This window comes from Oncorhynchus keta, chromosome 17 (genome assembly GCF_023373465.1).
Source record: "Oncorhynchus keta strain PuntledgeMale-10-30-2019 chromosome 17, Oket_V2, whole genome shotgun sequence".
NCBI lineage: Eukaryota > Metazoa > Chordata > Actinopteri > Salmoniformes > Salmonidae > Oncorhynchus > Oncorhynchus keta.
The window spans coordinates 48,350,319-48,366,104 of NC_068437.1; the positions used below are offsets into that span (position 1 = coordinate 48,350,319).

Sequence of the window (15,786 nt, forward strand, 5' to 3'; positions counted from 1 at the left end):
TGTGTGTGAGGTCTTGTTTTTACTGTCCTCCTGGGGGCGTGTGAGGACTTGTGTGTTTAGTCTACCTCTTCCAAGCTTGTTGTTTTCTTGAATGTAAATATGTTTCCCCCCTCGCAGGCTCGTAGAAGAACCACCACTCAGATGGAGTTGCTCTACGCCAATAGTGACGCCGCCCCTGACATGCCCAGCGGAGATTTCTCCTCCCCCTGTCTCCCATTGGCTGAAACACCAGAAGAGGGCAGAGATCCTGAGACCCCCATTGGCTCATCAGTCAGGGACAGAGACTTTATGGCTCATTCTCCTGGCTTGGCCTCTAAGATGGGCAGCATGTAAGTCTGGGCCAGCTCGTGCTGACTGCTAACCAGCTACTTCCTGCATGTTCATAGAACTGCTGCTTAATCTGTTTTCAATTTGCCTGACTTTGCCCAACATGTTCTTTAAACCTGCCCTATTGGATTGTAAGTCTCCTTCCTAGGCCAGTAGAAACCAAAAACCGTATTCCTTTAGAAATAACACTAATACTACAGACAAACAAATGCATGCACACACAGAGACAGGCACGTGATTATAAGGCTTGTACAGTATGATCATGCAGGTCTCATGTTCTCTCGCTAGATGTTATGCTCCAACTGCAATAGCCCTATGTTAACTTTCCACAACAATAACAGCTTCATCTTTTAACATTTAACTCTGAGTTAATAATTCTAACCAGTAGTGCACAGTAGCTTTCTATGGCTTGAGCAGCAATACCTTTTCTCTGAGTTGCTGGAGTGTTGGCTGAGAACCAATTCTAGTGGGACTTGAATTAGTAAGATGTGGAGCTGGGGACCGATTTGAGTGTGACAGAGTATAGCCCTAATGCTACACCATAGTGTCCTGATGAACCACAAGCTCTGTGAAGGAGGACGTCTTTGTTGGGACTGAATGTCAGGTAACAGTGTGCTGTGTGTGTACTGCATGCTCACCGCCTCCACATTGTTTTATTTCTTTTTTTGTTTACATCCTTGTTGTCCTTTTTGTTCCTTATGTTTTATGTCGTTGCTAATAACAACCAAACTAAATGTTAGTTCCGGCTCCATGGCTGCCGCCTCCTCGGGGGCGGAAAAGAGAGTTCCAGAGCCCTCGCCGCTCTCTCGCAGGAAGACCTATGACAGGGCACAAGCGGCGGCTAAGGTGAAGGAGATCAAACAGTAAGAGACTAGCGACGCTCTGGTGGCCGGGGGCCAAAAGCACATGTTTTCCCAACAGACCATGATATCCACCTTTCCCTTTTCTTCATTTCCTATCTCAGGGAGCATGTGGTATCTTAATCAACAAGTATCTGCCTGGTGTGATTATAAACTTACCCTGCCAAGTTCTGCACTGAATGTCAAGTAATGAGCTTACTCTTGGGAAATATAGCTAAATATGTTCCTATATCCCTCTTGAATGAGATGAAATGATTAACTTCTGTTTCTCAAAGTGATTCTTTAGTATTCCATTTTAATTCAGTGTTCAACTTGGCCCTCTCAACCTCGTCAAACCCTCTAATGCAAATATGGCAAATACGATATATAAATCCTATATATTGTCATTACAGCGCTAACCAGCTGTTCCTCTCAAAACGCTTTGAAGTGGATGTAATCTAAAAAGCTAAAGGTTGGGGTGAGGGGAACCATGCTGAAAGCTGTTTCCATTTTGATTCAAACCCTGAGGGAACAAACGGTCTTTCCCGGTCAGTTCTCAGGACCCCAGGTGATGAGCGTGCACAACTCAATGTTTTCGCCCAAACATGAAAAGACTTGTGCTGAGTCTCAGAAATGAGCGCAGAGCATCCTGTGTTTTAAAAGCGTTCTAAAAGGAAGTGAAGAAGGGGATAGTTTCCAACAATGAGAGATGTTTATTTATTTTAGCCTGTACTATCTGAGGTACACTACTGGTCAAACGTTTTAGAACACCTACTTATTCAAGGGTTTTTCTTAATTTTTTACACATTGTAGAATAATACTGAAGACATCGAAACTATGAAATAACACATATGAAATCATGTGGTACCAAAACAGTCTTACGCTTATTATATGATTAACTTCTGTTTCTCAAAGTGATTCTCAAATATATGCTATATTTGAGATTCTTCAAATAGCCACCCTTTGCCTTGATGACAGCTTTCCACACTCTTGGCATTCTCTCAACCAGCTTCACCTGGAATGCTTTTCCAACCGTTTTGAAGGAGTTCCCACAAATGCTTGTTGGCTGCATTTCCTTAAGTCAGCAGGCCGACTCACCCCAAACAATCTCAATTTGGTTGAGCTCGGGGGATTGTGGAGGCCAGGTCATCTGATGCAGCACTCCATCACTCTCCTTCTTGGTAATATACCCATTACACAGCCTGGAGGTGTGTTGGGTCATTGTCCTGTTGGAAAAAAACAAATGATAGTCCCACTAAGCACAAACCAGATGGGATGGTGTACCACTGCAGAATGCTGTAGTAGCCATACTGGTTAAGTGTGCCTTGAATTCTAAATAAATCACAGACCGTGTCACCAGCAAAGCACCCCCACACCATAACACCTCCTCCATGCTTCACAGTGGGAACCACACATGCAGAGATCATCCGTTCACCCACACCATGTCTCACAAAGACACAGCAGTTGGAGCCAAAAATCTCCAATTTGGTCTCCAAATTTCCACCGGTCTAATGTCCATTGCTCGTGTTTCTTGGCCCAAGCAAGTCTCTTCTTCTTATTGGTGTCCTTTAGTAGTGGTTTATTTGCAGCAATTTGACCATGAAGGCCTGATTCACACAGTCTTCTCTGAACAGTCAATATTGAGATATGTCTATTACCGTGAAGCATTTATTTGGGCTGCAATTTCTGAGGCTGGTAACTCTAATGAACTTATCTTCTGCAGCAGAGGCAATTCTGAGTTTTTCATTCCTCTGGCGGTCCTCATGAGAGCCAGTTTCATCATAGTGCTTGATGGTTTTTGCAACTGCATTTGAAGAAACTTTCAAAGTTCTTGAAATGTTCCGTATTGACTGACCTTCATGTCTTAAAGTAATGATGGACTGCCGTTTCTCTTGGCTTATTTGAGCTGTTCTTGCCATAATATGTACTTGGTCTTTTACCAAATAGGGCTATCTTCTGTATACCTTGTCACATCACAACTGATTGGCTCAAACACATTAAGAAGGAAAGAATTTCCACAAATTTTACAAATTACAAATTTAAGAAGGCACATCTGTTAATTGAAGTGCATTCCTGGTGACTACCTCATGAAGCTGGTTGAGAGAATGCCAAGAGTGTGCAAAGCTGTCATCAAGGCAAAGGGTGGCTATTTGAAGAATCTCAAATATAAAATATATTTAACACTTTCTTGGTTACTACATGATTTCATATGTATTATTTCATAGTTTTGATGTCTTCACTATTATTATACAATGATGAAAATGGTCATTTAAAAAATGAAAAACTTTGGACCGTGTGTGTGTGTGTGTGTGTGTGTGTGTGTGTGTGTGTGTGTGTCCATGAATGTGCATTTCCACTGGGGTGCGTGTGTGTGAGAGAACTTGTACACTGTACACACTCAGTTCAAAGGCAACTGACTTGTCCTCTGCTTATGTATGTAAACTGAGCCTCGGCCTCCCTGTCCATTGTACCAGCTGTGAGACGAGGAACTCGGACGCCAGCACCCCGTCTCCCCCATCCTCCCCCTCCACCCGTCCTCGTAGCCAAGGCAACGTATTTGTACGTCTGACAGGGTGTCTGGAGAGAGCAGACAGACCGCAGGATAAGTAAGAGGAAGACATACAGTGCTGTGATAAAGTATTTGCCTCCTTCCTGATGTCTTATGTTTTTGCACATTTGTCACACTGAAATGTTTCAGATCATCAAACTCATTTTAATATTACACAAAGATAACCCAAGTAAACACAAAATGCAGTTTTTAAGTGATAGCCTTTTTCCCTTAATAAATAACATTTTCCGATCCTTCTTGGCCCTATGTGACAAAGTAACCCCCCCCCCCCTTGTTAAATCATGAATTTACTGTGGTTAATCACATTTTTTGGAAAGCGGAGTTCAATTTCACTAGCCACACCCAGGCCTGATTACTGCCAGACCTGTTGAATCAAGAAATCACTTAAATAGAACCTGTCTGACAAGGGTTGGTCCTGGTCAGTTCCTGGATGGGAGACCAGATGCTGCTGGAAGTGGTTTTGGAGGGCCAGTAGGAGGCACTCTTTCCTTTGGTCTAAAAAAATATATATATATCCCAATGCCCCCAATGACACTGCCCTGTGTAGGGTGCCGTCTTTCGGATGGGATGTTAAACTGGTGTCCTGGCTCTCTGAGGTCATTGAAGATCCCATGGCACTTATCGTAAGAGTAGGGGTGCTAACCTCGGTGTCCTGGCTAAATTCCCAATCTGGCCCTCAAACCATCATGGTCACCTAATAACCCCCAGTTTAGAATTGGCCCCCTCCTCTCCCCTGTAACTATTCCCCAGGTCGTTGCTGCAAATGAGAACATGTTCTCAGTCAACTTACCTGGTAAAATAATGGATAAATACAATTTTAAAAATAAATAAGAAAGAAAGAAAGAAAGAAAGAGACTGGGCAAAAATGGTATCCATGGCAGAGTTCCAAGGCAAAAACCACTGCTGACCAAAAATAACATAAAGGCTCATCTCACTTCTGGCAAAAAAAAACATCTTGATGATCCCCAAGACTTTTGGGAAAATAATTTGTGGACTGACGAGACAAAAGTTGAACTTTTTGGAAGGTGTGCGTCCCATTACATCTGGCATTTCAGAAAAAGCTCATCATACCAACAGTCAAATATGGTGGTAGTAGTAGTGTGATGGTCTGGGGCTACTTTGCTGCTTCAGGACTTGGATGACTTGCTGTGATTGATGGAACCATGAATTCTGCTCTTTACCAAAAAATCCTGAAGGAGAATGTCCGGTCATCAGTTCGTGACCTCAAGCTGAAGCGCACTTGGGTTCTGCAGCAGGACAAAAAGGTTTTGGAGTGGGCCTAGTCAAAGTCCGGACTTGAATCCGATTGAGATGCTGTGGCATGACCTTAAAAAGGTGGTTCACGCTCGAAAACCCTCCAATGTGGCTGAATTAAAACAATTCTGCAAAGACGAGTGGGTCAAAATTCCTCCACAGCGATGTGAAAGACTCATTGCCAGTTATCACAAACACTTGACTGCAGTTGTTGCTGCTGAGGGTGGCACAACCAGTTATTAGGTTTAGGGGACAATTACTTTTTCACATAGGGCCATGAAGGTTTGGGTAGTTTTTTCCCCCTTAATAAATAAAATCATCACTTAAAAACTGCATTTTGTTTTATCTTTGTGTAATATTAAAATGTGTTTGATCTGTGACAAATGTGCAAAAAAAATTGAAATCAGGAATGGGGCAAATACTTTATCACAGCATTGTAAGTTATAAGTAATAAGCATACATTTATAGTTAAGTTATACGCATTGAATAAGTAATGACCATTGCTTTTAGTTCAAAAAGTTAGTTATAGTCTATACAACAAATGTTATGAGCAAGAAGGAGGCCTTGGTCAAGTGACCAATCACATCTATTGTTTACAGGTATGCTGCACACATTAGGTAGGCTATGATATTGGGATTGGTGAGCTCTCTCTCAACTGCCGTTAGGAGCTACATCTAAACCACTCATGACACTTTGTCACCTCTCCTCTAGCAAGATTTACATTTTTAGAAAACTTTATTGTCCACAGAATTCCCCTGTCCTGTTCTAGATCACCTTCCATTTCCCACACCCACAAGAGATGATTGATAATCAAAGTTTATTTGTCGCATACACAGATTAGCAGATTTTAAAGCAGGTGCAACAAAATGCTATGTGGTGTGTGTGTGTATGGACAATATATAAGTAGGAAAAATACTGTATGTACAGCAGTAGTTATATAGGATGAGCTATGTCCAGAATACAGTATGTACATATGAAGTGAGTAATCGATTAGCTTAATTTCTCAGAGATCAAATGACATTTCAACAAAATGATGTTGCAGGATGTGGATAGAGGTGTGCTCACTCTGCTGTCTCCTGTAGTCCAAGATCAACACCTTTGTTTTGTTGACGTTGAGGGAGAGGTTATTTTCCTGGCACCACTCAGCCAGGACTCTCGACTCCTCCCTGTAGGCTGTGTTGTCATTGTTAATAATCAGGCCTACCGCTGGTGTCATCAACAAACTTGATGATTGAGGTGGATGAACAGGAGGGGGCTGAGCACACACCCCTGTGGGGTCCTCGTGTTGAGGATCAGCGTGTGTCGAGGATCAGTGTGGCTGAGGTGTTGTTGCCTACCTTCACCGCCTGGGGTCGCCTCGTCAGGAAGTTAGTGATGATCTTGGAGGGCACTATTGTGTTGAAGGCTGAGCTGTAGCATAGATTCTGATTGGTCAGACCAGCTTTGAACAGTCCTTACCATGGGTGCTTCCTGTTTAAGTTTCTGGAAGAGCAGAATGGAGGCGTGTTCTGATTTGCCGAAGGGGAGGTGGAGGAGGTCCTTATAGCCGTCCCGGAAGGGAGAGTAACAATGATCAAGTGTCTTCTATCCACGTGTAGCACAGGACATGTGTTGGTAGAATTTCTTAAGCATTTTCCTCAGATTTCCTTTCCAATTATCTATTTTCCTTCTGTTCACATAGCGTGGATAAAGTCTCCACCTATGTCATTTTCTTACACAGTCACACGGTGCGCTTTATCTGGTGTGTCCCTACCTGCACAACGACTTTTTTGTTGTTGTCACCCAACAACTTTTATTCAAGAACAAGAATTAAAGTTTCAAGTGAAAGTACTGTCATTGTAGAAGGATTGTGTTTATATGAAGGACAAAATGTTACTTTCAGCTCTATTGAAAATCTCTGCCAGTTACGCCACCAACATCTACTTGTCTGCCCCGTGTCTCAGGCAGTGTGATGTCCTTTGTATGGTTCCGTTCTGCTCTTGTTAGCCTGACTGTTCTTGTCACTTTGGGAACTTCGTTTTTTACTTTCATTTGCAGCATGTTGCTAACTGGCGTGTAAATGTGTGCCTGCAGTGGTAGGCGGAAACCGGTCACCATTTTCTCTGACCCTGCTATTGACATCTGTGTGTGTGTGTGTGGTTTCTTCCTCTCTAGAGGGGTAATCAACCCAGTGCCCTCTTCAAAGGGCAGTCGGTCAGCAACACTACAGTGTGTCCACGTGGCTGAGGGTCACACTAAAGCGGTGTTGTGTGTCGACTCTACTGATGACCTCCTCTTCACCGGCTCCAAAGGTCAGTCTCTGTCCACTTCTCTTCCTCACTCACCTTCATCAGTGGATCACTTTAATTGATCACAGATCAATAATGTCTCATGTCTTGTTGTTGTTATCCTTCCAGACCGTACGTGTAAGGTGTGGAACCTGGTAACGGGTCAGGAGATCATGTCCCTGGCAGGTCACCACAACAATGTGGTGTCAGTCCGCTACAGCTCCAGCCTGGTCTTCACCGTCTCCACCTCCTACATCAAGGTCTGGGACATCCGAGACTCAGCCAAGTGCATCCGCACCCTCACGTGAGTGTCGGGAAACAGAAACAGTGTCAACACCGTAAAGTCAACGCCATAAGAGGGTCAACACCATAACCATTTTGGGGGGCACAGGCTACACAATATGACATCTGTAGCACCAGTATATGATTAACTTGACTCAATCATAACACCAGTGCAAGTGTTACAACACCTGTTGTTAATAAAGACAATCTGGGGTTAATTACTTGACGATCTACCTGCATCTACCTGGATTTGTAGGTCATTTGTCGGATAGAATGAAGTGTTTAACAGATTCATCATATTCTACAGGTCTTCTGGTCAGGTGACTCCTGGCGATGCCTGTGCGTCCAGCACCAACCGGACTGTCACCATCCCGGCAGGAGAGAACCAGATCAACCAGATTGCCCTCAACCCCAGCGGCTCTGTCCTGTACGCCGCCGCCGGCAACTCTGTCAGAGTCTGGGACGTAGGAAGGTACGCTATAGCACAGCATGGCAGTCATTTTGTCAGAGCCAAGTCCAGAAAAGGGCTCTGTCTTCAGAACAATTCTCTCTTTCTCACTACTATAATGTGCAGATCTTTGATAGAGGCTACGGCTTGTATTGAATGTCGATACTTGCTGATCTGTGGTAGAGCTTGTACCTGTTCTCTCAGTGAGTGTTGTCATTCCAAGTTGTCTTTCTTGCAGGAACGCAATGCATCTCAGAAGATTTGCTATCATATTAAATCCCAATACTCTCTCTCTCTCTCTTGGTCAGATTTGTATCTACAGGGAAGCTGACTGGTCACCTGGGTCCAGTCATGTGTCTGACTGTGGACCAGAGCGGGAACGGTCAGGATCTGGTCATCAGCGGCTCCAAGGACCATTACATCAAGGTGTGTGAGGCTGGGTTATGGTGTGTGAGGCTGGGTTATGGTGTGTGAGGCTGGGTTATGGTGTGTGAGGCTGGGTTATGGTGTGTGAGGCTGGGTTATGGTGTGTGAGGCTGGGTTATGGTGTGTGAGGCTGGGTTATGGTGTGTGAGGCTGGGTTATGGTGTGTGAGGCTGGGTTATGGTGTGTGGGGCTGGGTTATGGTGTGTGGGGCTGGGTTATGGTGTGTGGGGCTGGGTTATGGTGTGTGAGGCTGGGTTATGGTGTGTGAGGCTGGGTTATGGTGTGTGGGGCTGGGTTACGGTGTGTGGGGCTGGGTTACGGTGTGTGGGGCTGGGTTACGGTGTGTGTGAGGGTGGGTTCTATATTCATTGTAGAAAAGAATTTAACACACACGATATCTCTGAATGACTTATTGTGTTGACCTTTCAGTCAGAGACCATTTTCTGCATGTTGTTTCATGTTTGCCTATGGATCGTGTTGGATTTTGTATTTGTTTTCTATGTAATACGAATTAATCTAGCTGATTCTCTGCTGTGACTTGAGTAGTGCTGTTTATGGGCTGTCTGTTTCAGATGTTTGACGTGGCAGAGGGGGCCCTGGGTGCTATTGGCCCCACACACAACTTTGAGCCTCCCCACTACGATGGTATCGAGTCCCTGGTGGTGCAGGGGGACGTCCTCTTCAGTGGCTCCAGGGACAACGGCATTAAGAAGTGGGACCTAGCCCGCAAAGACCTACTGCAGGTAAGAGATACAGATTGATGTTTATTGGCATGAATCTTGCCCTGGAGCCAGAACTGAGAGATTTCTTCTAGATGGGCCAGCTGCAAAGTTAGAATTGGCTATTTGTACAAATGTATGCAAACTAAAATTAGTTTTCTTCATTTAGGGTTAGGTTTAAAATTAGTTTTCTTCATTGAGGGTTAGGTTTAAAATGAGTTTTCTTCATTGAGGGTTAGGTTTTAAATGAGTTTTCTTCATTGAGGGTTAGGTTTAAAATGAGAGATTATGACTTTTCCAGTCAGCGACTTCCAGGGGAAGATTCATGACAATAAATGCTCATCTGTGTAACAGAGGAAGAAGTGTCACTGACTATTTTGGTGAATCATACTTTTGGGGAGGTGGTGCTTGAAGTGAGGGGCAGGTATTTTAAATGGGAAGTTATTTGATAAACACTGCTACCCGAAAACTAGTTGAATGGGAAACGGAGTCTGTATGTACTAAGTTGTCTGTATGTCTAACAGCTAGTGCCCAATGCCCACCGTGACTGGGTGTGTGCCCTGGGTGTGGTGCCTGGCTCTCCGGCCCTGCTGAGCGGCTGTAGAGGAGGGGTGCTCAAGCTTTGGCACACAGACACGCTGGGGGCCCTGGGGGAACTCAAGGGCCATGAGAGCCCCATCAACGGCATCTCCACCAACAGCAGCCACCTCTTCACAGCATCTGAGTGAGTCACACACACACACACACACACACACACACACACACACACACACACACACAAGGGCCTGGATGCAGCCATTGCAGTGACACTGTTTTTCTGCTCTGTAATTTGATAGTGATCGAACAGTGAAGATCTGGCGTGCCCGGGGGGGACTCGACAGCACCTTGGAGATAACGGCGGACACCACTGACGAGGTGGCCAATAACTGAACATGGCTGTGACCTCCCGTCGTGACCCTTAACCTTGGACGCTGCTGACTAGCACTTTTACCTCTGACCTTTCACCTTGGAGACCACCCCCCCAGCTCCCACATATTGTAACCATGAAAACTGTGCAAGCCCGCAGGATTGGAATCTTATCTCAGCAAAAGTAGCTGTAGTCTTTCTCCAGAGTGAGATAGATGTATCCTTAGGGAAATGTATCTAGTCTAACCTGCCTGGCAGTTGCACTGACTTGTGCAGAATAAATTATCTGTTTGCTTGGTAGACATCTTTCCCTCTCAGCTCATATTAAGTATATAGTAAGCCCACAAGGGTCATATTTAGACACACACACACACACACATATATAGAGGCAGATTAGGGTCTTTCTGGGCTGGGGGAGTTAATGAAGGCGAGTGGTGCGGAGAGGAGGAAAAGAGGATGGGTGGGCCACTGGGCTCTGTAGCTGGCCACTGGGCTCTGTAGCTGGCCTACAAGACCTGGACCAGGTTCTCCAGTGGCACAGCAAAGGAACAGAAGCACTGTAAGCAGAACCACTGTCCCTCCTTATCTGATATCAATGTGGCTTTATGTCAACTGACAAATCACCGCACCCCCTTAAATCACCGCTTGGTTTAAATGTTATTTTGCTTCGAATTCAGCTCCCACTTATTGTAGCTGACCAAATTGTGAAACTTGTCTTACACTTGTCAACCTGTCAACTGGATACACTAACTAACAATACTCTTGTAACCACTTGGAAAACGCCTTCAGTCAGTTACCTTCTGTCTGCTATCTTCGTATTTACACGTAATCCTTACTGACTCTATGTGCAAATACAATGTCTCTTTGAGGATACACTGACTGTCTTCACTCACTCGTCCACTGCTCATAATTTATATCTATGTAGTAATGTACGATTCTCCTCTTAATGCTGTTACCACACCCTCCCTCTAAAAGTTGTGAACTAACCTAACGCCTGTGCTGCTAAGTTGTTTGCTCACCTTTGACCCATAGAGGTCTTCTGTTCTGGACCCCAGGTGAGGTCCACATGGTAACCGTAGTTACGTACTGTATATAATAATGTAAAGTGTGAGGAGGAGAGGAGCCGTTTACCTGTGCCTGTACTGTAAGCCTCCTATCCTGGTCCTGGAAGTCCCCCGTGTGTGGTGGTTGTATCCTGTGTGCCAGTTTTACTGCACATTACAACTGCCATATTTGTGATTGCTGTGAGCCAGGGCTGTGGTCAATTCAGAAAGTAATACAAATTAGAGATTACATTTTTGTGTACTTCCTAAATTTACTAGATTTCAAATGGAATTGACCCCAACTATGGTGTAAGCTGAACTAACTGTCAAATAATTAATTGTGTCTGCTGGGACTATTGAATGTTAAAGGACAAGTAGCAGCAGCCAGCAACACATGATCTATATGTTAACAGTATTGTATGATGAAATCAACTGAAGGTTAGCATTGTTGATCACCAAAACTCGCTCCACAAGGGAAACTGAGGACCATAGTTCGGAGACGGTGTTCTAACAGCACTCTTAATGCTTTTGAACAGAGCCTCTCTCCCTGACCCTGTGTCAGCCTGTTATGTTTCCTGGTCTGAGTCTGAAATTGCACCCTATTGCCTATATAGTGCACTACTTTTGTACATAGCACTATGGACCCTGGTCAAAAGCTAGTGCATTATATAGGGAATAGGGTGCAATTTCAGATGCAGCCCTGATTCTCTTGTTCTGTTAAACTGTATGTATTAAAACCAATCCTGGGTTCCCCTCTGGGGTTTAACTGTAGATGGCCCTCCCCAAAATGTCTGACTCTGTACTGTAGCAGTTCTGATGTCAGATGCCTGGTGAAATAAATGTCATCCTTCAAAAACCACCCTATGTGTGGACATCTTGGTCTGTTTATTTTGAGGGAGGGTGAGGGGAGAGCACTGATGAAGAAGTGCACTACAGGGATTGGAGCTATAGTACTCACTGATCTACGAACCTGATTGGATAAGTGAAAGTAAGGTTTTTACCTCATTGCGGTTCACCTACGTGAAAAAGCTATGCTTATTGGAAGGGAGCAGGGTTTCAAAATAGCATTTTATTTTAAAAATACTAACCAGATGTATCCTCTAGATGGCAGTAGTGTAACTTGTAATTATTCAACAAGCAAGGCACAGAATGGCTAGCTGTACATTGTAATGACCTCATTGCTTACAATACAATGTTGGAACACAAACATCCAAGGGAAAACTGTTATTTACTTGTAACTCATCCGGAAAATCAGAACCATATCTCAGACTATTTTCAAAATGACTATTGTCATAAAATAATCGGTACTGAACTAGATCAATGATTGCTGCACGTAAGGGCTAGTTTCTCAGAGACAGATAAGGCTAGTCCTGAACTCAATGAAAAAACGTCCCTAAATGTTTCTACGGCATGTTTAACTGATTGTATTTGTGATGATATGACATTCAATTTCAGGGTGTAGGTCAATATTTTTGAACTACAGAGTAAAGCAAAGGTCTCTGAATTTCCGGTTCCGTGTCTCAGTTTGTAGTATGCCCTTTGCAATAGAAATTGTACCGTAAATTATTTAACAGCTGTGATTTTGCTCATGATGATTTTATCGCAGAGAATATTGTTTGATTTTCAGAATAGAACACATTGGTAGCCTACGTGTGTTGACAATTGAATTTCTGGTAAAACAAAAATAAGTGAATAAATTAGTTATAGACTTAGGAATGAATACATGTTATAACCAATAGTTACTAGACAAAGTGTATAATGTTTTCAATTGAATGATCTGTATAGTGACTATATTTTTTGTTGTTGAAACGATAGCTTTCTTACCCTACAGTATTTACAGAGCATGTTGACTTAAGTGCATAATGCCCTTCAGAACCATGGGCAGAGGCGATAGGGGAGTTCCCAAATTCAGCACCGCAGAACATCCGATAGACATTTACATTTAAGTCATTTAGCAGACGCTCTTATCCAGAGCGACTTACAAATTAGTGCATTCACCTTATGACATCCAGTGGAACAGCCACTTTACAATAGTGCATCTAAATCTTTTAAGGGGGGGGGGTGAGAAGGATTACTTTATAGCGACTAGCTGCAGCCTTGTCGGGAATGACCTTGGCCCAAAACACAAACTCCAGATTATGGCTTTAAAGTAATAAACCCATTGAACGTGTTTTAATGTAAATGGCAGATTGGATCAAGCCATTCTGTCTCAGGATATAAAAGATCAAGACCCTGGGCTTCAGCAACTGCGCCTGAAGATAAGACGTTTTGGCAATCAATCAGCAATTGGGCACACTGATTAAAACGCTAATTTAAGACTAAACTATAATCTAATTTGACGCAGGTGTTCCTATTTCAGCTCACTGGGCTGCTGCGTCTGGTTGAGAAATCAGTCACTTGTTAATTGAGCGATTTGCTCAGGTGGTCTCTTCTCACCTGGCTTTGGTGCGCCTGTCTTCCTCACTTTCATCGCTGTCAAAACCCAAGCAAGCGGATAACTGTGTGTGCTGGCGTGCAATATGATTTAATCAACCTGCTATACTATTTTGAGATGAAACCAGGTGGACACTCAATGTCTTGACAGCAAATTGTTTTATTTGGAAAGGTCCAGAGAGTGGCAATGAAAACCAGGTGGCCCATGATGCCCTTGTAGTGTCAAAGAAATGTGTTCCTCGAGGATGTCTTTCTTTGTAATGTATTATCATTCAGTAGATACTTTCAAAGCATTATCAGGCTACAAATCCTTACGTTAATTTATGCAATAAAGCATTTGCAATGGCTGCCTAAAAACATTAGCACAGTAGCCTTTAGGCCTCCTATAATGTGTTGTCTTTTTATTTTTTTAAATGTTATTTCTGCAAGTGTTTAGGCAGACCTTGTGAGCTTCCCACCCTCCGCACTATCACCCATATAATAGGCTAGTACCTCGTTCTCAGCTCTGCATCCTAGAATGAGATGAATCTTTCAACAGTCACACATGACGCTGGGCTGTTGTGGGCAACACTCCTCTCGCTTCCTCATGCAACCGCGACCCTAAGCAGCGCACCGTTTTAACGGTTGCTTCCTTCTTTTATACGAACGAAAAGGGACTGTTTAACGGGAGATTTCGACGATGAGTAGCTTTATGAATATGGCGTGTATTGGAGACTTTGACCCGTTCACCGCTGCCATTCCCGCCACCAAAGTTGAGCTCACTGTGTCGTGTCGGTGAGTAGGCTAGATGGGCTCTTTCAGCATTCCTTCACATTGCTATTAAGTGGAATCGGAATGCTTGCAGTTTAAGACTATGGAGAACGGTGCTTATGATGATTGGCGTACAGCAAAATATAAATAGTTTAGTGTCTAGAATTAGTCAAGTTTTCAATATATTTCCATCAAGCATTCTAGCACTAATAATTCATTTTATTTTATGTGGCCAGAAAACAAACGTCTGTTAATCATTAACCAAATGATAAACATTTCAATATATCTGTCAGTTTCACCATTATCATTATTGCTTTATAGGTTTATCAATCAAGGTAACATTTGAGGAATGTTTAAATCAAGTTCATGACCGTAGAACAACGTGGTTTTTAGTGTTTCCAAACGTGAAAAGCTCTCGGGCTTCCCTTTGGGCTCCAATTAACTAAACAAACCGCAGTCCAGAAAATGGATGATGCAACTGAGATAATTTATGGATGCTTTAACTGCATCTCCCCGGAGAGATGTGACTTCCAGTCAGATACAAGTACAACTGGAGCCGCATCTGGCTGGCTCTGGCTCCATGTTGCGTAAGAGCCACGCGCCTCCTTCAGCCCGGGGTCCTCGCGGAGTTCCTTCTACCAGAATGAGGTGATGCTTCCGCGGCTGGTTGGTCACACGGTCAGTCACAAGACTCACTGTGGACATCATTTAACACACACACACACACACACACACACACACACACACACGGGAATTCTCTGAGTGGTAGTGGCTGCACGGTGCACATGAGACGGTCTCTGTCCACTCATGTGGTGCTGAACTTCCGAATTCTGATTCACATTCTGTCGCTTTCCGCTTCAATGGTGCTGAATAGCAGATCGCCATTACAGCTTGTTTCTTTAAGCCAAACTGACCTTTTATTCTGCCTATGTTTATTCTTGTGGCGGTGTATAGAATGGATAAATAGCCTACGTAGTTATGAGGTTGTTTTGGATGTATTTTTAAAAGGAATGCGGTTGCTATGCTCTTTGTGGTGACTTAATTGAGAGGGGTTGTACATTGTGATACTGTCTATTTTCTATTTATGTTGAAGTGCATATTGTATGACATTGTTTACAGTCATATACGATGGTTTATAGCTGGGTCTTGATGATGATAGTTATCTCAGGACTCCTATGACCACCCCTTAAAGTTTTGACATAGAATGGTAATCAAATCAAATTCAAATCAAATTTATTTATATAGCCCTTCGTACATCAGCTGATATCTCAAAGTGCTGTACAGAAACCCAGCCTAAAACCCCAAACAGCAAGCAATGCAGGTGTAGAAGCACGGTGGCTAGGAAAAACTCCCTAGAAAGGCCAAAACCTAGGAAGAAACCTAGAGAGGAACCAGGCTATGTGGGGTGGCCAGTCCTCTTCTGGCTGTGCCGGGTGGAGATTATAACAGAACATGGCCAAGATGTTCAAATGTTCATAAATGACCAGCATGGTCGAATAATAGTAAGGCAGAACAGTTGAAAC

General features: G+C 43.6%; 2 protein-coding genes across 8 annotated transcripts in view; both read left to right on the forward strand.

The window, feature by feature from the left end:
• The window catches only part of LOC118395967 (kinesin-like protein KIF21A), a 79,229-nt gene extending 67,290 nt beyond the window's left edge, over positions 1–11,939 (forward strand). For 4 of the 7 annotated variants that reach the window (XM_035790080.2, XM_035790081.2, XM_035790082.2 and 1 more), the window contains 10 exons: positions 118–329; positions 1,068–1,190; positions 3,641–3,772; positions 7,144–7,280; positions 7,386–7,560; positions 7,846–8,010; positions 8,295–8,412; positions 8,985–9,155; positions 9,656–9,855; positions 9,968–11,939. In XM_035790080.2, coding sequence (XP_035645973.1) covers positions 118–329; positions 1,068–1,190; positions 3,641–3,772; positions 7,144–7,280; positions 7,386–7,560; positions 7,846–8,010; positions 8,295–8,412; positions 8,985–9,155; positions 9,656–9,855; positions 9,968–10,061 — 1,527 coding nt within the window. In that variant the 3' untranslated portion in view covers positions 10,062–11,939. The remainder of the gene's footprint in view (positions 1–117; positions 330–1,067; positions 1,191–3,640; positions 3,773–7,143; positions 7,281–7,385; positions 7,561–7,845; positions 8,011–8,294; positions 8,413–8,984; positions 9,156–9,655; positions 9,856–9,967) is intronic. The other 3 variants (XM_035790084.2, XM_035790086.2, XM_035790083.2) reach the window with 2 other exon arrangements.
• A 2,220-nt stretch (positions 11,940–14,159) lies between these two features.
• LOC118396058 (copine-8-like) overlaps positions 14,160–15,786 on the forward strand; it is a 75,931-nt gene continuing 74,304 nt past the window's right edge. Inside the window, exon 1 of the mRNA XM_052466293.1 lies at positions 14,160–14,287. Within this exon, the coding sequence (XP_052322253.1) occupies positions 14,193–14,287 (95 nt within the window). The 5' untranslated portion in view covers positions 14,160–14,192. The remainder of the gene's footprint in view (positions 14,288–15,786) is intronic.